The sequence below is a fragment of the Salmo salar genome, chromosome ssa05 (assembly GCF_905237065.1).
Source record: "Salmo salar chromosome ssa05, Ssal_v3.1, whole genome shotgun sequence".
In the NCBI taxonomy this organism is placed as follows: Eukaryota; Metazoa; Chordata; class Actinopteri; order Salmoniformes; family Salmonidae; genus Salmo; species Salmo salar.
In genome coordinates, this window is record NC_059446.1 from 33039832 (window position 1) to 33063096 (window position 23265).

Here is a 23265-nt window from a genome sequence, read left to right on the forward strand (position 1 = left end):
CTACGTTGTTCTGTTCTGCAGAGTACTGTCCACATGTTCTGTTCTGCAGAGTACTGTCCATGTGTTGTTCTGTTTTGCAGAGTACTGTCCACGTTCTGTTCTGCAGAGTATTGTCAACATGTTGTTCTGTTTTGCAGAGTATTGTCCACACGCTGTTCTGTTCTGCAGAGTACTGTTCACATGTTGTTTTGTTCTACAGAGTACTGTCTACGTTGTTATGTTCTGCAGAGTACTGTTCACATGTTGTTCTGTTGTTGGCTTGTATGGTGTTAAATTGGATTTAAAGGTGTTTTGTGTTTAGAGACTTTTGTTTGTTCAGGAGTCAGAGCAGAGAACTGTTATGATGAGGAGAGGGAGAGTATGTGATGGAGGAATAGAGAAATAAAAAGCCAAAGAGTTGTTTTCCTTTTTTCTCTTTGTTCAGAGAAAGGGGGAGGTACAATATGACCATTACCCAATGTGTGAGAAAAAGAGAGAGAGGCAGGGAGGGAGGGGAACAGGGTGACCTACGGAATGCTCATTACAGAGCTAGAGTCACAGATAGGGTGAAACGAAGAAAGAGAGGACACAGGGAATTTATGCGAAAAGTCTTATCAGCAGCATTGTGTGGTAACTAAAGGCTCTCACTCACATACTTCTAAAGGAACTGAGGCAAAATACATTTATCACTGTAGCTGTCTCTCATATAGACACATGCACACATACACACAACCCAACTCTCAGGATGCCTAAGATATGGGCCTTTATTACGGATTTCTTCACCTACGAGACGACCAAGTCGGTGGTGGTGAAGAGCTGGTCTGTTGGAATCATCAACCGCGTCGTACAACTACTCATCATCATCTACTTCCTATGGTCTGTACAACCTGTTTTTGCCTCTGTGTGTGTGTGTGATCATGTTGACCTCTCTTCTTCATTTCCTTTCCTCTCTCCAACATTCTAGAACGCTTGTTAATAATCCTCCTTCATTACCCATCCCTCTCCCTGTCCTTCTCCACAATCTTCGCCTCCATCTATCTCTCTTTCTGTTGTCGTTTAGTTGGGTCTTTTTACACGAAAAGGCGTACCAGGTGAGAGACTCGGGCATCGAGTCTTCTGTCATGACCAAGGTGAAGGGCTTCGGTTACCATAACAACCGTGTGATGGATGTGGCGGACTATGTCGCCCCTACACAGGTCTGTGACACCCTGACCATGACCCCTAACCCTTGACCCTAATCTGACACAACACTAAGGTTATACTGCAGCGCAACCATACTTAGTAACTGTACACAACCTGTATATTGTACACTCCCCTGCGTATTAATTTGGACAGTAAAGCAACAATTTTTTATTTGGCTCTATACTCATTTTGGATTTGAGATCAACTGTTTTATATAAGGCATTAGTACAGAATGCCACCTTTTATTTGAGGGTGTTTTCATACATATCTGTTCTACTGTTTAGAAATTAAAGCACTTTATGTATCTAGTCCCCCCATTTGAAGCTGTCATAAGTATTTGGACAAGTTCACTTATAGTGTATTAAAGTAGTCAAACGTTTTTGGATTATATTGTGTACAATAGAAATTAATGATAAATAATGCACAAAAAATTGTAATATTGGTCCCATGACTTGAATGGGATTTGTACCACAAATGCTAAAACGTTAGCATGTGGAAACAGTGCCAAGGAAACTAAACCAAAGCATGAATTGCTGTCATGTCTTGTCCATAGACTGCTTACGGGGTAAGGAAACCAATGTAATTTTGTAATTTGGGTGAAGTATCCCTTTAATACATTATAAGTGAATTTTTCCAAATAATTATGACACCTTCAAATGGGGGACTAGATACACAAAATGCTTTCATTTCTAAATTAAATGAAAATACCATCAAGTAAAAGGTGTCATTCAGGACTGTTGCCTCATATAAAATATTTTATCCCAAAACCAAAATTCTGGAGTATAAAGCCAAATCAAAAGTTTTTGCTTCACTGTCCAAATAAATAAGTAGGGGAGGGTAACTGTGTATACTGTGTAATATACAAAATATTGATTCAACTTTTGATTAAATGATCTCAATATGTAGGCAGAGTTCACTCAGTTGAAACATACCCGAACAGTCTTTTGATACTTGGTATAAAGTGATTGAGCACTTAGTGGTGGTCATTTTAAACACTTAAAGGGAAGTGTTTTGTGTGAGGTGATGATGGAAAAGTCTTTTGGTTGGGTGGAAGAAGTGGCTGAGTGGCTCATGATGTATAGCTACTACGTTAGTTTAGCAGTAGCCCAACAAACGGGTTAAATAATGACGGACTCATGCATTGGTTGAGGCTTTGTGATGATTTTTAGCAGTAGGCCTGATATGTTGCCTTGACGATGTTTCGGCTAAACTGTTGGTTTGAATATGATCTGACAGGGTGCCGCAGTGTTCTGCATCATCACCAAGCTCATCATCACAGAGAACCAGTTCCAAGGATTCTGCCCGGAGGTGAGTCCAGTCCAGTATACATGTACCATGTACCTACCTGCTCCAGCACTCTATACCAGTGGCTTTTGTTGTAGCCACGGACAAGTATACCTGATTCTACTTGTCAACTCATCATCAAGCCCTTGACAAGTTGAATCAGGTGTTGTTGTCTGGGGCTTCAACAAAAAGGTGCTGTTGGGGTTACTCGAGGACTGGAGTTGGGAATCACTGCACCTATACCATGTTTATAACAATACAGTGTACTTACTCTATGAAGTCCCGGCCATTACCACTGACAAAAGCCAAGGCATTTAATATTGGGTGGTGACAGAGTTTCTGATCATAGGGCAATGCTACTGCCTGTGTATGTATCAGGCCTGCATCTATGTGCGTATCTGTACTGTCTGTGTTCAGAGTGGAAGCAAGTACAAGTGTAACACGGATGAAGAGTGCGACAAGTATTTGGGGAGCTCCACTGGAAACGGTGAGTCCCTCTCCTCTCTTCTTCTTTTCTCCATCATTCCCGTGCTGAGACTCCATTGTTTCTTTCTCCCTCTCTCTCTCTCTCTCTCTCTCTCTCTCTCTCTCTCTCTCTCTCTCTCTCTCTCTCACTCACTCTCTCTCTTTCTCTGTCTCTTTTTCTCTCTCTCCTTCTCTCCCTCCCTTACTCTCTCTCACTCTCTTTCTCTATTTCTCTGTCTCTCTCTCCTTCTCTCTCTCCCTCCCTTACTCACTCTCACTCTCTATCTTCCCCCAGGAATAATAACTGGTGCCTGTGTGAACTCCTCTAGAGGACGACGCTGTGAGATGGAGGGTTGGTGCCTTGCAGAGGACGACAAAGTCAACATGTAAGACCTTTCTCTCATTATAGAAAAACCCTTGAATGAGTATGTGTGTCCAAACCTTTGACTGGTACTGTATATATATATATATATATTCTCTCCCTCCCCCTTTCTCAGGCAACCAATGATGGAAGTGGAAAACTTCACCATCTTCATCAAGAATAGTATCCGCTTCCCTATGTTCAACGTTACCAGGTGAGTCCCACACACCTCCCATTTCTGGGGCTGTAATGGGCAGACCTTTATGAAGTTGTGCTTGAGTACTTTCAGCAGGTCTCACCCATATCCGCGGGAAGTTGTTTTGAGTAGTGAGACTAACAATAAAATCAAAATTCCTAACGTGATGAGTACCCAGAGCATAGGACACGATTGGTTAACAGTATCACTGCAGCCTCAGTTAATTTAACTCATGGCTGTTTGCAAAAAAAAGCCTGTTGTGAACAGCGCACATATTTCTTTGTACTGCATAATTACAACAGGTGTGTGAGAGAGAGAAAACGAGAGGGGCGTTGTAACAAAATAAGTTAACACAAGATTGTGCCTAATAAAAACTGAAGGGGAAAAAAAACTGTTTCATGACTATGGACAGCTAAGCAAGACATCTTGGAGAAAATCGCTGACCTCGATCCAGCACCGCCGCACCCTGTGTTGCTTGCTAGTGGGCTCATAAGCAGTATGTATACGTGTTTGACATGGGCCGGAGCAGGCCTGTGAGCTGAGGGAGAGAGAGTGACATGTTCCTTATTTGATATTGGTCCCTTTTTGCCAAGTTTAGAATTGTGAATTGAAAATAGAAGACTATTGCGAGCACTGCTCCAGATCACTTGATATTCACCTTAAGGGGAAGAGGGACAGAGAGGAGGGAGAGAGAACCTACTCAACTCAAATGAAACTGTCTATTGCACAGCAGAGCATGTGTCTGAATCCAACCCCCCACAACTGAATAGATAAGGGAATAAATCATGACCACATCACTTACAAAACAGAGCTGAGCGCTCTCCGTGGAGAATCGGGCCGGTGCCACCCAACTAAATCTAGCAAAGTCAATTCACTTATCACCAAAGCCTCCCACCAAAGCACACATTCAAAAAAGAATTCTCAACAAACCACAACATAAGACAAATGCGTTCAAGAAGAGAAAAAGCTCAGTTGACACGTTTGTAGCCAACACCATATTATCCACAACCCACTGGGCACACCACATCATTTCACAATTTTATAATTGGGTAATATTTGGTTGAGACGTTGATCAATGAGATTACAACCTATATTCACCGACTCAAAAAGACAGCCAAAAGTTAGTTGAATTTCCAGTGTGTTATCACAATGCTTTCAACCATCTAAAACACAACCTAATTCCAATGGAAAAACAATGTCTGATTTTTGGTTTAGTTGTCATCTAAACGCGCTATCACTGAACTTTCAACCATTTATAAGCACAGCAAAGTTCAAATGGGAATACAATGTCAGATATTTTGTTTATTTATACAACATATTAATGTGTTATCACTGTGCATCTAATACCAGAACCAAATGACCTGGATTGCGGTTGGGATTACATAAAAAATACATGGAGCAAGTGATCAATACCATTTGAGATTCTGCACAGATTATTATTTTAAGAGCACAAGGCGAGACCCAGATGCAGACAAGGGAGACAGATGGTTTGAGTCTCTGATATTTATTATAATCCAAGGGGCAGGCAAGAGAATGGTCGTGGACAGGCAAAAGATCAAAACCAGGTCAAAGTCCAGGAGGTACAGAGTGGCAGACAGGCTCGAGGTCAGGGCAGGCAGGATGATCAGGCAGGCGGGTTCAGAGTCCAGACAGGCAACGGTCACAGCCGGAAGGAATAGCAAAACAGAGAGAAGGAAAAAGCAGGAGAATGGGAAAAACACACTCGTTGACTTGACAAACAAGACGAACTGGCAACAGACAAGCAGGGAACACAGGAATAAGTACCCAGGGACTACTGAGGAAAACAGGTGACACCTGGAGGTGAGTGGAGACAATCACAAAGACAGGTGAAACAGATCAGGGCGTGACAATTACAACAATTGTGAAGATCTCCACACACCTGCGATGATCTATGCATTGTATAACATGCACGCTTTATATGATTACATAAGAAGACATTTTATAGTTACAGAAAGCTCAACATGTGGCCATGGATGTGTTACTAATTTTAAGGTTGAATGTACCATTCATTTGAAAGATAGCCTTAACTTTAAGATTCAAAAGAAATTAAAAAACTGTTTGTTAAATGTTTAAAAAATGTACAGCTGAAATTACACATTTACACAAGTATTCAGACCCTTTACTCAGTACTTTGTTGAAGCACCTTTGGCAGCGATTACAGCCTCAAGTCTTCTTGGGTATGATGCTGCAAGCTTGGCACACCTGTATTTGGGGAGTTTCTCCCATTGTCCTGTAGGAAGGTGAACCTTCGCCCCAGTCTGAGGTCCTGAGGGCTCTGGAGCAGGTTTTCATCAAGGATCTCTATGTACTTTGCTCCATTAATCTTTCCCTCGATCCTGACAAGTCTTCCAGTCCCTGCCGCTGAAAAACATCCCCACTGCATGATGCTGCCACTACCATGCTTCACCGTAGGGATGGTGCCAGGTTTCCTCCAGATGTGACGCTTGGCATTCAGGCCAAAGAGTTCAATCTTGGTATCATCAGACCAGAGAATCTTGTTTCTCATGGTCTGAGAGTCCTTTAGGTGCCTCTTGGCAAACTCCAAGCGGGCTGTCATGTGCCTTTTACTGAGGAGTGGCTTCCGTCTGGCCACTCTACCATAACGGCCTGATTGGTGGAGTGCTGCAGAGATGGTTGTCCTTCTGAAAGGTTCTCCCATCTCCACAGAGGAACTCTGGAGTTCTGTCAGAGTGACCATCGGGTTCTTGGTCACCTCCCTGACCAAGGCCCTTCTTCTCCTATTGCTCAGTTTGGCTGGGGGGCAAGCTCTTCTTCCATTTAAGAATGATGGAGGCCACTGTGTTCTTGGGGATCTGTAATGCTGCAGAAATGTTTTGGTACCCTTCCCCAGATCTGTGCCTCGACACATTCCTGTCTCTGAGCTCTACGGACAATTCCTTTGATCTTATGGCTTAGTTTTTGCTCTGACATGCACTGTCAACTGTGGGACCTTATATAGACAGATGTGTGCCGTTCCAAATCATGTCCAATCAATTGAATTTACCACACGTGGACTCCAATCAAGTTGTAGTAACATCTCAAGGATGATCAATGGAAATAGGATGCACCTGAGCTCAATTTCAAGTCTCATAGCAAAGGGTCTGAATACTTAAGTAAACTAGGTATTTCAGTTTTTATTTGTAATACATTTGCAAAAATTCCTAAAAACCTGTTTTTGCTTTGTCATTATGGGGTATTGTGTGTAGATTGGAGCATTTATTTAATTAATTTTAGAATAAGGCTGTAACGTAACAAATTGTGGAAAAAGTCAAAGGGTCAAAGGGAGCTTAAAAGCCTAGGCCTATATGTATTGTCTATTTTTATACTGAACCAAATAGAAATGCAACATGTAAAGTGTTGGTCCCATGTTTCATGAGCTGAAATAAACGATCCCAGAAATGTTCCATACGCACAAAAATATTATTTCTCAGACACTCTTAGCCAATTTTATCAGACACTCTTAGCCAATTTTATCACACTCTTAGACACTCTTATCAGACACTCTTAGACACTCTTATCAGACACTCTTATCAGACACTCTTCTCAGACACTCTTATCAGACACTCTTATCAGACACTGTTAGACACTTTTATCAGACACTCTTATCCAGAGTGACTTCAGTAGTGAGTGCATACGTTTTCATTTGTACTGGTCCCCTGTGGGAATCGAACCCACACCGCTGGCGTTGCAATTTCCATGCTCTACGGGGCCGTATATGAACTGTAACTCAGTAAAATTGTTGAAATTGTTGCATTTTATTTTTGTTCAGTATAGTTGAATTCTGGGTTGAATTGGAACAATAGCTGTTGATGACTTTGCAAATGCTATATAGACCTAAATTGATGGTTCTTGAATAAGTACCTCCATTTCTTTTTGTTTTTCCTCTAACCTATTTTGTGCCTCTATAGTACAGTTTCTGTTACCATCTACCTGCACTGTTACTTTCTCTATTTCCTTTATTAGTCTAATCTCTTTTGACCTAAACTGCTTTTAATTTAATGATGAGTATTGTATTGAATGGCCTCTAAAAATACATTTCAAAGTGTCCCATACAATAACGGGGATCTGCTGTACCTATGTTGTACAAAAAAAGTAAATTATGAATTCTTTTGTCTTAGTTAAGAACAAATTGTCACCCAATAGGCTTTGATTAAATTTCCAATATCCCCGTCCACGTGGAATTGCTGTCAGAGTTAAATGGAGACCAATTAGATGGTGGTCCGATCGCATTCTGTCTCCTATTAATACTTTTTTGTACTTTTGATGCCAGCAAGAACGAGACTAGGAAGTAATCAAGACTGCTCGCTTGATTAAGCATCCTCCATGTATATCTCACCAGGTCAGGGTTTTTCAACCTCCAAATATCCACAAGTTCTAATGTATCCATGATCTTTGTGATCTCCTTAAGTGCTTGAGGGTGATAGTTTGTAGTGTGATTTCCTTTACGATCCATTGAGGTACTTAAAACCGTATTATAATCTCACACTATAATAAGAGATTCTTTCATTGCTTGTGAGCTCAATAGAATATTATATACTTTTTCGAAAAGTATGGATCATCATTATTTGGCCCATATAGATTAATTAGCCTGATCTGTTTTTGGTCCAATAGATTATTTTAAATAATCTATCTTCCTTGTTGATCTGTTTGCACAGTTTCCACAATCGGATCAAAATGTGTATTAATTGGTATAGTCACCCCTTTTGAGTTTCTTTGCCCATGACAAAAATATATTTCTCCATTCCAGTCCTTTTCCCACCCAAACTCATCTATATTTGTAGAATGAGTTTCCTGTAAACAATAGATATTATATGGAATCATTCTTAATTAATATTTAAATCAGGCTATCATTATTATTTTTCTTTCGATTTTTTCATTGTTTCATTGTTACATTATTAACTTTGTTTCATCGATGTTACATGTCATATTAGTATATTATTATGTACATTTAGTGTACAAAACATTAAGAACACCTTCCTAATATATATTCAGAACAGACTCAATTTGTCGTGGCATGTACTACAAGGTGTCCAAAGCGTTCCACAGGGATGCTGGCCCATGTTGACTCCAATGCTTCCCACAGTTGTGTCAAGTTGGCTGGATGTCCTTTGGGTGGTGGACCATTCTTGATACACACAGGAAACTGTTGAGCATGAAAAATCCAGTATCATTGCAGTTCTTGGCACACTTAAACCGGTGCGCCTGGCACCTACTACCATACCCCGTTCAAAGGTACTTAAATATCCTTAATCCATGTTTCAATTGTCTCAAGGCTTAAAAAACATTATTTAACCTGTCTGCACCCCTTCATCTACAGTGATTGAAGTGGATTTAACAGGTGACATCAGTATATGTCATGGAAAGAGCCATTTAGTACACCCAGTGCAAGTATTTTAACCTGTGTTTTAACCTTGAGTTGTCTATCTGTGTCATTCATTTAATAACATTTGATTTTAATACAAGCCTTGGCTGTCATCTCCTCCATGACGAGGTCATCTCTTAGTGCCCTGACCCGCTCCCTCAGCACATTTGCACATTTTAGGGCTTTCCTGTCAACTCGTTGCCCTCTCTTTTCTGCTGAAGGGGATTTGGCTCTATCGCTCGCGTTTTTACCTTCCCTCTCTCTCCCACAGAGGGAACTTCCCATCATCCCTGAATGCGACTTATATCAGGAGCTGTACGTATGACCCGGAGCACAACCGCCACTGTCCCATCTTCAAGGTGGGAGAAGTGCTGCGCTACACAGGACAGAACTTCTCCACCATCGCTCAGACAGTGAGACCTATCTCCTCCCTTCTTCCACCTCTCCATCTCTCTCCCCCGAGAGTCTCCATCTTTCTTTCCTCTATCTATCTATCTATCTATCTATCTATCTATCTATCTATCTATCTATCTATCTATCTATCTATCTATCTATCTATCTATCTATCTATCTATCTATCTATCTATCTATCTATCTATCTATCTATCTATCTATCTATCTATCTATCTATCTATCTATCTATCTATCTATCTATCTATCTATCTATCTATCTATCTATCTATCTATCTATCTATCTATCTATCTATCTATCTATCTATCTATCTATCTATCTATCTATCTATCTATCTATCTATCTATCTCTCTTCTCTCTCTCTCTCTCTCTCTCTCTCTCTCTCTCTCTCTCTCTCTCCATTTTATATATCTCCAGTCCCACATGCTTCTCCCTACATTTTATCTTCCCTCTCCTCACTTATCCCCCCTTCTCTTCCCTCCCTCTATCTCCCTCTATCAGGGTGGAGAGATTGCGATCAACATTGAATGGCAGTGCAATCTGGATGAGTCAGAAGAGAGATGTGAACCACACTACTCCTTTACGCGACTTGATGCTGTGTTTCAGAAGAACGGCATCGCTAAGGGTTACAACTTCAGGTACTGAAACCCTTTTCAGTTTAGTGTCGTTCAAGGGAACCCCCCTCTTTCTTCCTCCTTCTCCCTTTCTTCTGTCAGGTCATTTTCCACCACCTTTTTCTCCTCTCCATTTTCCTTACCCCCCTCTTCCTCGTTGTAAAGCTGGGTTCATTGACACTGTCTCCTCCTCTATCTCCCTCCACAGATTTGCCAAATATTACAAAAATGAGAATGGGACGGAGTTCCGCACTCTCCACAAGGCCTACGCCATCCGCTTTGACATCCTGGTCACTGGCCTCGTGAGTGTGGATTAGGGTGTGTGTGTGTGCTTTCGTACCTGTTATCTGTGTGTCATTTGGGATTCATCTGTCTCTGTTCTTTCAGGCAGGGAAGTTCAACACAGTTCCTACTCTGATCAACGTAGTGGCAGCCTTTACCTCTGTGGGACTGGTAAGGCTTCTGTACTCAGACTGTATGCGTTAAAAGGAGGCCATGCAATACGTTTTGAATGTTACCACCATTAAAAGCAAATACAGTAAGCTCCAAAAGTATTGGGACAGTGCCAAATGTTTTGTTGTTTTGGCTCTGTACTGCAGCAGCACTTTGAATTTTAAATTATACAATGACTATGATCTTAAAGTGAATACTTTTTTACCACTTTTTTCTTCCCAATTTCGTGGTATACAATTGGTAGTTACAGTCTTGTCCCATCACTGCAACTCCCACACGGACTCGGGAGAGGCGAAGGTCGAGAGCTGTGCGTCATCCGAAACATGACCCAGCCAAGCCGCACTGCTTCTTGACACAATGCCCGCTTAACCAGCCTCACCAACGTGTTGGGGGAAACACAGTACACCTGGCGACCGTGTCAGCATGCATGCGCCCCGGCCCGCCACAGGAGTCGCTAGAGCGTGATGGGACAAGGAAATCTCGGCCTGTCAAACCTTCTCCTAAGCCAGACGACGCTGGGCCAATTGTGCGCTACCTCATGGGTCTCCCAGTCACGGCCAGCTGTGACATAGTCTGGGATCGAACCCGGGTCTGTAGAGACGCCTTAAACTGCTGCGGCACTCGGGAGACCCAGCAAATTGATTTTAACCTCTACGGGATCGGTGTCCCCCCCACGGGACAGTTGAGCTAACGTAGTCTAATGTGATTAGCATGAGGTTGTAAGTGACAAGAAAATTTCCCAGGACATAGACATCTGATAAGGGCAAAAAGATAAAATTCTTGTTAATTTCACTGCACTGTCCAATTTACAGTAGCTATTACAGTGAAAGAATACCATGCTATTAAGTGAGGAGTGAGCATATTTGGGCAGTCTTGATACAACATTTTGAACAGAAATGCAATGGTTCATTGAATCAGTCTAAAATGTTTCATCTAGTGGCCAAAATCGAAATTGCGCCTAACCTGGAACAATACATTGTGACCTTTCTCTTGCATTTCAAAGATAATGGGGGAAAAAAGAAAAAAAAATATTCATGTTTTTTTTCTATGTATTATCTTTTACCACATCTAATGTGTTATATTCTCCTACATTCATTTCACATTTCCACAAACTTCAAAGTGTTTCCTTTCAAATGGTATTACGAATATGCATATCCTTGCTTCAGGTCCTGAGCTACAGGCAATTAGATTTGGGTATGTCATTTTAGGTTAATTATATTTGGGTAAATATATATTTGATTTTCCTTCTTTATTATTTCCCCCTAACTCTACTGCGTACTATTGCGTACTATTGTTTGTACAGATGAACGTGGTACCTTCAGGCATTTGGAAATTGCTCCCAAGGATGAACCAGACTTGTGGAGGTCTCCAATTTATTTTCTGAGGTCTTGGCTGATTTCTTTTGATTTTCCCATGATGTCAAGCAAAGAGGCACTGAATTTGAAGGTAGGCCTTGAAATACATCCACAGGTACACCTCCAATTGACTCAAATGATGTCAATTAGCCTATCAAAAGCTTCTAAAGCCATGACATCATTTTCTGGAATTTCCAAGCTGTTTCAAGGCACAGTCAACTTAGTGTATGTAATGTTCTGACCCACTGGAATTGTGATACAGTGAATTATAAGTGAAATATTCTGTCTGTAAACAATTGTTGGAAAAATTACTTGTGTCATGCACAAAGTAGATGTCCTAACCGACTTGCCAAAACTATAGTTTGTTAACAAGAAATTTGTGGAGTGGTTGAAAAACGAGTTTTAATTATTCCAACCTAAGTGTATGTAAACTTCCGACTTCAACTGTACATACTATATACATTTTACGGACACAGTATATTTTACATTAGTTATCTTGTCCATTTGGAAGACCCATTTGCGACCAAGCTTTAACTTCCTGACTGATGTCTTGAGATGTTGCTTCAGTATATCCACATAATTTTCCTTCCATGATGCCATCTATTTTGTGAAGTGCACCAGTCCCTCCTGCAGCAAACCACCCCCTCAACATGATGCTGCCACCACCATGCTTCACGGTTAGGATGGTGATTTTCGACTTGCCCATTCTTCAGCTACAGTACCCTCAACCCCTCCCATCTATCTCTGAAGACCATCCAGTTTTGATTTCTAGCTGCCATATATTTTTTAACTGTGCTGTAATGTTTCACAAAAGTATCTGAACCTTTCTATTCTCATAGTTTCTACCGATTGTAAATTAAAGATAAAATGTTTTGCTAAGAGCATTGTATTATTGATCAATTGACTATGACTTTTGAAATCACCCAGCAGTGCTATTTGCAGAGTTAGCTCCAGGTAAATGTTGTAATTCTTAAGCCATTCCTGAACCTGCAACCAAAAACAAGCTACTGTACATAATCTGGGCAGTACCAAAACTATGGGCTGTACCAAAACAAGTGAGCTAATGATTCTGTCTCTTCACAGCAAAATCTGCAGAGCTGGGATGGTTGTATCCCTTATAGATACTGTATAACATCATTTTGGTTACAATAATTTTGTTTAATAATTTCAATTGAAAAAGTTTTGAATCTGGCGTCGTTTTGTGTATCAGTTCATAAACCATGTGTCATGGAATCAATTAATCGAAAATCTCTTCCCGACTATTTTGCAACCTGTATGGCACAGCTGTATATTTTTGGTCCTTAAATGAAACTGGTATACTTTTTTATTTATCACAATTTTCTTTAACCAATTTTGGTCTTTAATGCAGGTTCCTTACCTTGTCCCCCTTCCACTTGCCTCTTCAATTTTTGTGTTAATGCTGCAATTAGTTGGTTATAATTTTGAATAGAGCAGACATTTCCATATATTTTTGTTAGCTGCATGTGTGACATAAATAGCAACCAACTTTCTTTTCCATCTATTTTAGGGTACCAAAGGTATTGGGTCAAATTTGCTTATATAAGTGTATTAAAGTAGTCAAAAGTTTAGTATTTGGTCCCATCTGTAACTTTCTCTCTCATCATTATTTACGATTCAGTCAGGAATATCCATAATCATAGTAGCATCCATATTAATGTAGAAGTGTTTTGAAACATATTATATTCTTATTTACAGTAAAAGTGTCTCCAAAATGACACAATACATTATTTCACATTAATTTCTATTGGGCAGAAAATAATCTGAAACACAACAATAACAAATGCATCCAACATGTTTGTAGAGTCACAAGCTTGATGTAATATTTGCGTGCTAGGAATATGGGACCAACTACTAAACTATTGACTACTTTAATACACATAAGTGAATTTGGCCTAATACCTTTGGTCCCCATAAAATGTGGGGACTATACACAAAAAGTGCTGTAATTTTTAAAGGGTCCACTTGATATGGATGAAAATACCCTCAAATTCAAGCTGACAGTCTGCACCATTTTCCTCATATTCATTGTGTCATTTCAAAGTGCTGGAGTACAGAGCCAAAACAACAACAAAATGTGTCACTGTCCCAATATTTTTGGAGCTCACTGTATTTCACAATTTGTTAGATCAACTTGTATAACTCTTCGTTCTGACTGGCTGCAGGGTACGGTCCTCTGTGATATCATTCTTCTGAACTTCCTGAAGGGGGCAGACCAATACAAAGCCAAGAAATTTGAGATGGTACTTTTTTAATTACTCAGATAAAAGTATATTGTTTTGTGTTATGCGTCGTTTGTTTGTGGGAGAGAGAGGTGAAGAGCATCTCCACTCTGTCTTATTCTCTCTTTCTCTCTACCCCATCTTCTCTCCCTCTCTTCCTCTCCCTCTGTTCCTCTACCCCATCTTCTCTCCCTCTCTTCCTCTCCCTCTGTTCCTCTACCCCATCGTCTCTCTCTCTGTTCCTCTCCCTAGGTCTCTGAGTCACAGTTACAGATATTACTCTCTTGCAGCCAGCTGTCAATCCAACCAGAGGAGAAGATTTCAGACGACTCGGGAACTGTCTCCCTCTGCCTGGACCAGCAGCTTTGAGTGATTTGAGGCAGGGTTTGTTAGAAGTTAATGGGGATTTATTTTTATTTCATTTTTAATTTTTTTTCTAGTAGTACAGAATTAGGCAAACCATGATTGATGGCACACTCCAGCACAGTAGGTGGCGGCGTGCACCTTAAACGTTTGTTTGGGGACCGCCATTATACCGAAGAAGGAGAAGAAGAAGAAGAAGAAGAAGAAGAAGAAGAAGCTTTGAGTGACAGTCCACATCAACCCAACGGAAGAGAGGAGGATCCTCCCACACTTCCTTAGTTTATCAGCAGCTGTTGATATGTTCCATGTTCGTGTGGGTGAAGCAGTGGAGATTTTAGCATGTAAATCTTGATGGGGCAAACTCCCCAAATTGTTTTTAGATGCATGCCAGCAAAGACACTACACAACACAACACTAAACAATACATTAATTACACTATTACGGCGACAAGCGGTGCCCACAAACTGTTAGGGCCTACATAAAGCTGTCCCAACAGCAGAGCCCCAACAGCAGAGCTTTCTTTCCAGCACAATGGAGTGAATCCTTACCACCACTACACCTGGCTATCAGCGGAGCCTTGTCTGGCAACGAAACTATTAATTCAGCCTTGTTTACTGCTTTTAAAAAAAACATAGCTGATAAAACAAATGTGGTATCTACTGACAATTAAGATGTCCAAACTATGGTATAAGGGAACGACGAGCGGATAAGAGGCATTCCGTAATTTCGATTAAGACATTAATGAGTGAGCGGCAACGGACGTAGTCAATATAACTATGTGTTCAGCACTTTTGAAATGTACAGCGACAGAATGCAGAACATGGGCTGCTCTTACAGTATTTGCCCTGTACACCAAGTCAGAACCGTAGGATAAATGAAGGGGGCATATAAGCAGACAATGAAACCTCTTACAATATTAGATGATGACATTTCTCAAAAACAGGTTATAGGCTACATGTGCAGCACCATCGAGTCAGAACAGTAATGTTAAGCGAAATTAGAGGTGAAAATAGACCAAATTATTAGGGTGAGGAACATGGGCTACTAACAGCTTACAACACAACATACACTTAGTATTACTTCCTTAGCTATAGTATACATATCTCCCTTGCGTATTACATAATTTATGCAGCAGCATACAAGACATTTTTGATCTCACCTTGGCTTGTGATGTGCTCACTTAAACATGAAGGTGGCGTGGCATTTTTGTCATCAAACTTTGTCATCAAAGTCTGGCATTCTCTGGATTTATGGTGGGAACTCACAGCCACTCCATTGAATAGCAGGCTACTGGTTGCATTGCAATGCTTGCAGTTAGCCACTGATTCCTTCCAAACAACTCATTGTTGAATTTGCAATTTCCAACTTGTTGTGTAATCTTTATGTCCAATGGCCGATGAGCACGATACGTTTTATCTATAATTTCTCTTCATTATTTGTCTTCATATGACAAGGATTAAAAAGCATTTGCCAGTAGATTGTAGACTTGATTCGTGATGATGACTGCTAGCTAAGACATTGGAAGTAAGATGTTGACATGATCAGTCTAATCATAGCTACTGTACATATAACGTGATTTGACGTCATTTTATCTGTAGCCAATGACCTTGAGCCTTCTTGGAAGGGCACTTGTAATATAACTCTATGGCAGGACCCAAAGGGCTGACATTTTGGATGTCTACCCTTACTAAGGACATAAACTTGGCCTGTGACGTAGTGTCCCCATGAGTGACAGAACACTGAACCAATCACGGCGCAATGCTCCTATTTTTTGCTGGCTCGCCCCACCACCACAGAAAGCACTGAGCTAGGCTGAAACACCTGCATTTTGAAGCTGACTTACTCAAGAACACAAAAAAAGACCATGTGTGTATGCGGCTTTATTAACTCAATGATATATATATATATTTTTTTACATAGTTTGCAAACTGATATGTGACACATATTAATGCCAAAATAACATGCAAAATGGCAAGCCCCCCCACAATTTAAAAATATATACATGTTTTATTTATTTATTGCTAAAAATGTGGGGCTCAAAACAGAGGGGGCTCTGCCCCACTTGCCCTGAATGACGTGTTGCCACTGGGGTGAAGGTAACAATTGATTCTCTGAGTAACTTTTAAAATGTGTTTTTAAAATGTGTTCTGATCTTTGGGGGCAAACTATCTCTGTAGGGTGGGATGAATACATTAGTAAAAACAAACTATTGTAGCTTAAAATAACTTTATAAACTGTTACTCTCAGTATTATAGTTGTTACAGAGTCTATAAAAGCTTTGCCCAAATAAAAGCTTTGCCCTGGCCGCATTACCTTTGTACATACTCTGTAGTTTATATGTTACAGTTATCCGGCCTCATCCCTTTCTCCATCTCTATCTTGCTCCATTTGTGATGTACTATAACAATGGGGGGTATGAGAAAAGATGACGTGGTCCTATACTGATCCTGGAACCTGGTGGAAAACAAAGGTAACCAGGAATTATACAATTATCGGACTTGACTGAGTCGTGACTGCTGCATTGTGTTTTTCTGTATCCGACTATTGCAATTCACACCAAATATGCACGGACACACACACACACACACACACACACACACACACACACACACACACACACACACACACACACACACACACACACACACACACACACACACACACACACACACACACACACACACACACACAACCTGGGCACTCCTCCTCTCACCAAGGACCCATCACAACACTAATAGATCAGCAATATAGCTTCTTAATGGTCTTACACCACTGTTAATAAGGACTGATGAGGAGCGAGGGAGAGAGAGAGAAATGGCCCATTATAACTATTGTCTCCTGACATTCCATGCTAATGGACTTAGAACACTTTCATACGTAAACATAACGATCATGTAATGACATGAGTTTATTTTTGTGTGTTGGCTTGTAGATTGATCGAAGTAATCTCGTTTCCTTTCCTCTTCCCTTCCCCGTGGAAAGCACTAATATCTCAGTATCAAACATTTGAGTTGAATGAAAAAAAGACAGAAAAGTAATTACATAGTCCTTTTACTATCTTGCCAAGTCTCTCTTGCAAAGGAGATTCTCAAGGTCATTTCTTGGTTAAATAAGGGTAGACAAGGATGAGCCTGTTATTGTTCAGTGTCTGTGTTTCTTCTTTGTCTTCCTCCTCAGAGCTAATATCCAGGCGGGGAGAGCAGCAGCGGGCTGTGGAATCATCGGCACAACTTTAACTTCCTCCTTGATCACTGCATTCTCATCTAGCGTGGAGTCCTCGTCGGTCCCACAATCCTCCTCTGAATCAGAATACTGCTGGATCAGGAGGCTGGGCGGCATGGTAACTACCTCCTCAGAGAACCGCACATGACGAGATTTTGACATCCTCCTCTGAGAAAGAGAGAGAAAGAGAGAGAGAGAGAGAGAGAGAGAGAGAGAGAGAGACAGAGAGACAGAGAGACAGAGAGACAGAGAGAAGGGTTGGGTGAATGCCCCAAGTGATTTTTCAGTTTACAGTTGTCCAAATGCTGACAGTGTGGGACAGACAAATGAGAGTAAAATCTGAACAAACCTTTTTGGTCACTGTTTCCATTGATAGTGAGGACTCTGAATCTTGAAACACTGAGTGTCGCAGTATACTTCGGGTGACAAGGGGATGTGAGGTGGAGGAGGAAGAGGGGGAGGATGGAGGGAGAGGGAGAGGGGAAAGGGAGGATTTCAGGGGGTAGACAGGCATCATGAAGTTGTCCCCCTCTTCCCTATCAGATGGGACTGAGTTGTCTTCTTGTCTCTCTCCCCCCTCTCCTTTTAAACCTCCTCTCCCTTCTTCCCTCTCCTGTGGCTGGTGCTCTCTTTTTCTGTTCATGTAGACCCTGCTCTTCAGGGCAGAGCTGTCCAAGACCTCCACTGGCTGTGGAACAACAAGGTACACTATTATCAACTTTAATCCTTAATAGTCTACTATTGACGCACACATGTATCAATATATGTGGCGTAATAAATAAATCCCCATCAAAATCCATCAGTTTAAGATAGAGAGATGTTTATTTTTGCATGGACTATGTCAATCCACCGCATCCGCCTATGTTGACCTTCTGCATCTGCGGTGGAAGGTGGCCAAACTACAGTAGTGTTTGTCAGACCATGAGACATCCCGAAAATTGGTCTTTCACTAAAATATCTGTAGCGTCTGGTTTGGCCCCACTGGACTCATCTGAAGTCACTACCGCCGATGTGCCAACTTCTGTCTGTAGTGTCTGAACCGTTTGGGCTACTCTCTATGGAAAGATAAGATTCTCACTAACACGTTGGTGTTCTCCGTTTTGTTCTACAACCCCCACAAGTGTCACGGGACTCGTCTGAAGATAACCCAGTACCGGTTTAAACAATCAATAAAAGTATGGAGGTAGTTTTGTGCCAACAAAAAAAGGGGTTAAGTATGTTTCCAAAATCTTGTTTATAATATCTTATATCTCCTAGATATACGACAGTGTCACGTCCTGACCAGCAGAGAGAGTAGTTGTTTAGTATTTTGGTCAGGACGCGGCAGAGGGATGTTTGTTTTGTATGGTGGGGGTTTTGTATGTGTTGTAGAGGGGTGTTTGATTTATGTGTTCCTGGGTTTTGGGTGTATGTTCTAGGTTAGTATGTTCTAGGTTGTATTTCTGCATTCTGTCTAGTTTAGGTTTTCTATGTTTAGGTTTGGGTGCTGGACTCTCAATTGGAGGCAGGTGTTTCTCGTTGCCTCTGATTGAGAGTCCTATATATGGGTAATTGTTTGGTGTAGTGTTTGTGGGAGATTGTTTCTTGTTTTGCCTGTGTAGGCCTGACAAGACTGTTTTGTTGTTCGTGCGTTTCGTTTTGTTGTTTTTGGTGTTCTCGTTATTTAAAATAAATATCAAGATGAGCATCCACATTCCTGCTGTGTTTTGGTCCTCTATTCCCGACGACAACCGTTACAGACAGACACTTCAAGAATTATTCCTTATGATTTATTTTTTGACTGTCTTTTGTTATTCAATGCGTTTCTATGGGCTATAGTACAGTAGTAAAGGACAAATTCAATATGTTATCAAAATAAATGTATATATATTTTTTATACCTACAGGGGTCCTAAAATTCCAAATTAAATAGCTAAATGATCCTTGGTGTGACCCCCCCCCCCCAACGGCATAGACTTTTAGTTCATCAGGATTAGTTCATTTAGGTTTACACAAAAGGTTAGTGATAGGGTTTAAATTAAGGCCTATAGGGGCGATTTCCTGGTCACAGATTAAACCTAGTCCTGGACTAAACTGCAAACTCAGTGGAGAATTACTTTTTAGTCCAGGTTAGGCTTGGACTAAAAACAATAAACTACACAATAATGTTTGAGTGAAATCTTACCTTAATGGAGGAGAACTCTAACACAGGTATATGATTTGGCCTCACTTCATCAGAACTGGTTTGTGATTGGACATGACCGTATTCCTTTGGTGCTGATTGGATGAGTTCACATTTACTGTTCTGTTCTTGGACAAGGCTTGGTTCTGTGATATTCATATTGACAGAGGAAGAAACATCAGCGCTTCTATCATAACTTTGGTCCAATTCACTTTGTCTGAAGTCCCACTGACTGTTCACATTTCCTGATTGGCTGACTCCGTCCAAGGTCATAGTTGATCGGCTGCTCTCATGATCTTGTGGGCGGCTCTTGCTGATCTCAAATTGATTGGTGACCTCTTCAGCTGGTGTTTGATTGGCTAAGGTGTTTACTTGTGATGGGTTTAGAAACCTGGCCCACTCCTGACCTGTGAGGATCTCCTCCAACAAGCTAAAGGACCCAAGGCCGAACTCAAAGGAACTTGGGGATCTGTCATGACAAATAAGGAATACTAGATTAGATATATCAAACATGTATATAACTATCTAACAAAGCACCACTGTCTTACTCAATACTCACTAAAACAGGAACTGAGAACTTCCTGTGTGTGTGTGTGAGTGTGAGAGAGAGAGAGAGAGCGTGAGCGAGAGTGAGAGCACGTTAACAAGCGGGTAATTGACAGTAACTGTCAGTGACTAGGGTGTGTCCGACACCTCAAAGCTGTCAGTGCCCAGTTTCACCCTGACTAATGTCTCAGCTATGACTACCTCCCCTTGCATATACCAATAGCACACAGAACTTACTCAGATGTGAAATCATACAATAGGTTGGTAATATCTTGAGCAAGGTGTTATTCCTAGTTAGATCACATAGCCAGAAGAATCTCCTGGCCCTGAATTTGTATTTGTATTTACTAAGGATCACTTCATGTGTACGTGTGTGTAGAGTGTGTGTCTTATCATGTGTATGTGTGCCTGAACATGTGTGTAGTGTGTGTCTTATCATGTGTATGTGTGTCTGTACGTGTGTGTAGAGTGTGTGTCTTATCATGTGTATGTGTGCCTGAACATGTGTGTAGTGTGTGTCTTATCATGTGTATGTGTGTCTGTACGTGTGTGTAGAGTGTGTGTCTTATCATGTGTATGTGTGTCTGTGCCTGAACGTGTGTGTAGAGTGTGTGTCTTATCATGTGTATGTGTGTCTGTGCCTGTACGTGTGTGTAGAGTGTGTGTCTTATCATGTGTATGTGTGTCTGTGCCTGTACGTGTGTGTGGAGTGTGTGTCTTATCATGTGTCTGTGTGTCTGTGCCTGTACGAGTGTCTCTTCACAGTCCCCGCTGTTCTATAGTGTATAATTAAGGCGAAAAGGTTTTCATGACCACCTGACTTGACTAGGAAATACTCCATGCCGTAACTATAGGTAAACTGGTACACATATTACATTTGAACCAATGCACAACAAATCACGAGACAGTAGTTAAAATGTACTTCCTTGGGTAATGAGTTAGCCATATGCACAGAGCCTGAACAACCACAAATATATCAGTTAAGCAAACCATGGCCGCTAACACATACAGTACCAACGCTGATCGCTACACTGACAGCTGTTTGATTTTCTGTTTGTTTTGAACTGACCTGAACTGACCCTCTGTACCGCTGTCTTCTGACAGAGTGGGAGGGGCTTCCCCCTGGCCCTTTCTGATTGGTGACTGAGTGGTCGTATCGCCTTCTTTATTGGACATCTTAGTGACGTTATCATCTCTGGTTGACAGCTGAAACTGTTGAATGAAAAGTATATTGAATGTTCGAGTGTAATGCTAGACAGTTAGCTAACAAAGATGTTACTTGTATTTGCTAATGAAACAGTCTGCATCATCAAATAAATAAAATGAGTCAAAGTAAACGCTACTGTACTTACTTTAACTTGTTTTGCATCTTTCCACTCTTCTCTCACTCCATCCTCCGCTTTCCTTTTCTTCCCTAAACTCCCCTGCCTGTCCCTCCATTTCTCCTTTATCCTCTGTGTAAATCTCTTCATCGACTTAGTTGACGAGATGTTTTCTGCTACACCTTGACCAGGTGATATAATCTTCATGACATCTCCATGTCCCGGAACCTCTGACCCCCCATTCCCCAAAGTACACCACCTCTCCATTTGAGACCCCGTGTCAAATGGGATAAAGTCAGAGTTTGACGTCATTAGAACCGACCGGTCATGGTTCTGAGCACCCTTGGTCTTGGAGCTTAGAGATGAGTTACTGAGAGGTGATGCGTCAATATGGCCCTCGTTCCCGGTTTGAGTTCCTGTGAAGGTCATCACTGTTGGCAGAGCCCCCACTGACCCCCCTGGGTCACCTCTTACACTGCCTGCGTCCTGTGAGGGGGCGAGGATAGGGGAACCCTGAGCAGCCGAAGGGGATGACACCATCTGTCCCCTGTCCAACTTGGGGAGACTGCCAGTGGGTTGCTTCCTTCCTTCCTCCCCTTTCCCTTTCCGACTGGATCCCCCAAAATTACAGTCCCACACCGGTATCCCAAACTCCTCCCTGGAGTCCAACCTCCTCATCTCACGCTCCCTGGCCTTCTCACATCCCCCTTTTCCCTGAGCCGCTCTGACATCATCAGCCGGAGACACCAGAGCCCCATCGCCAATGACGTTAGCCCAAGGTCTCCCCCCATCCTCCCCCTGGCCCTGGGCAGCTGTGGTGGGGCCGTGGGGGGCCTGGTCCTGCCTGCCGTGCTGGGTCTCTGAGCCAGGCTGGAGCCTCAGTCTCTGGAGCATGGACTGAAGCAGAGTCTGGGTGTCAACGGAGGGGCTAGGCTGAGACATTCAGACCCCCTGGGTTAGACCAATGATGGTATATACAAACAAACATACAGTACATACATATGATATGCTGTATATGGATTATGGATTAGACAGACCAATGGCTATTGAGATTGAATTACAGAAAACAATCTGGAATATTCCTTGTGTTTGTCCTCAGTCTTAGTTCAGTTTCAGGCGTGTGCCCTGACGTCTCTTGTCTTGTTAGGAAGCATGTTAGGATTGTTCTCTTTTTCATTCCGGTTGTTCTCCATTGTCATACTTCACCAGTTTTTCCAGATGGATTGTTGACATATTCTTCCCCCTTATTTCCTCTGTCTGTTGCATGGTCACTCCAGTCCTCCATGGGTTGTCAGAAAAGTTGCAACATCGCTCTGTAGACTCAGCAGTGTCAAAAAACAGCAACGCTAAAACCCGCTCAAACTCTTCTGTCTCTCTTACACTCTCTCTCTCTCTCTCTCTCTCTCTTCCTCTATCAAATTCTCTCACTCTCCTGTTTGTTTCTCTCTATCTCTAGAAGTCACGCGTGTCTATTTTCGTGGTGGAAAAGTTGTCCTTCTTTCAATTGGGGAGTGATCATGTCATCACTAGGAGGAGAAGCCGGGGAATAACATTCAACAGGCCTTACAGACAGATAAATGCACCCAGACCAGTGAGGCTGGTCTAACTACTCTATAGCACTTTCCTCCACAAGTGACAGTGACTCAATCTGGCTCGCTTTTGTCTATCTTTCTTTCTCTTTCTCTCTCTCATTCTGTCTCTCTGTCACATGTGTACGCTGGCACATGC

At 41.7% G+C, this 23265-nt stretch overlaps 2 protein-coding genes across 2 annotated transcripts; one reads left to right on the forward strand and one right to left on the reverse strand.

The window, feature by feature from the left end:
* Positions 1-514: 514 nt before the first annotated feature.
* p2rx3a (purinergic receptor P2X, ligand-gated ion channel, 3a) lies at positions 515-15607 on the forward strand. The gene is made up of 12 exons (XM_014199846.2): positions 515-855; positions 1040-1175; positions 2398-2469; positions 2863-2932; positions 3206-3296; positions 3408-3485; positions 9122-9263; positions 9764-9900; positions 10085-10178; positions 10264-10329; positions 13868-13945; positions 14177-15607. Exons 1-12 carry the CDS (start codon positions 725-727, stop codon positions 14291-14293), a joined length of 1212 nt encoding a protein of 403 aa, XP_014055321.1. The 5' UTR covers positions 515-724; the 3' UTR covers positions 14294-15607.
* An 885-nt stretch (positions 15608-16492) lies between these two features.
* Positions 16493-23204, reverse strand: LOC106604669 (uncharacterized). Its single transcript, XM_014199555.2, has 5 exons — positions 21568-23204; positions 21285-21427; positions 19673-20138; positions 17859-18197; positions 16493-17677 (listed from the first exon to the last, which is right to left on the reverse strand). The coding sequence occupies exons 1-5, from the start codon at positions 22477-22479 to the stop codon at positions 17429-17431; spliced, it is 2109 nt and encodes a 702-aa protein (XP_014055030.2). The 5' UTR covers positions 22480-23204; the 3' UTR covers positions 16493-17428.
* Between the last annotated feature and the right edge of the window lie 61 nt (positions 23205-23265).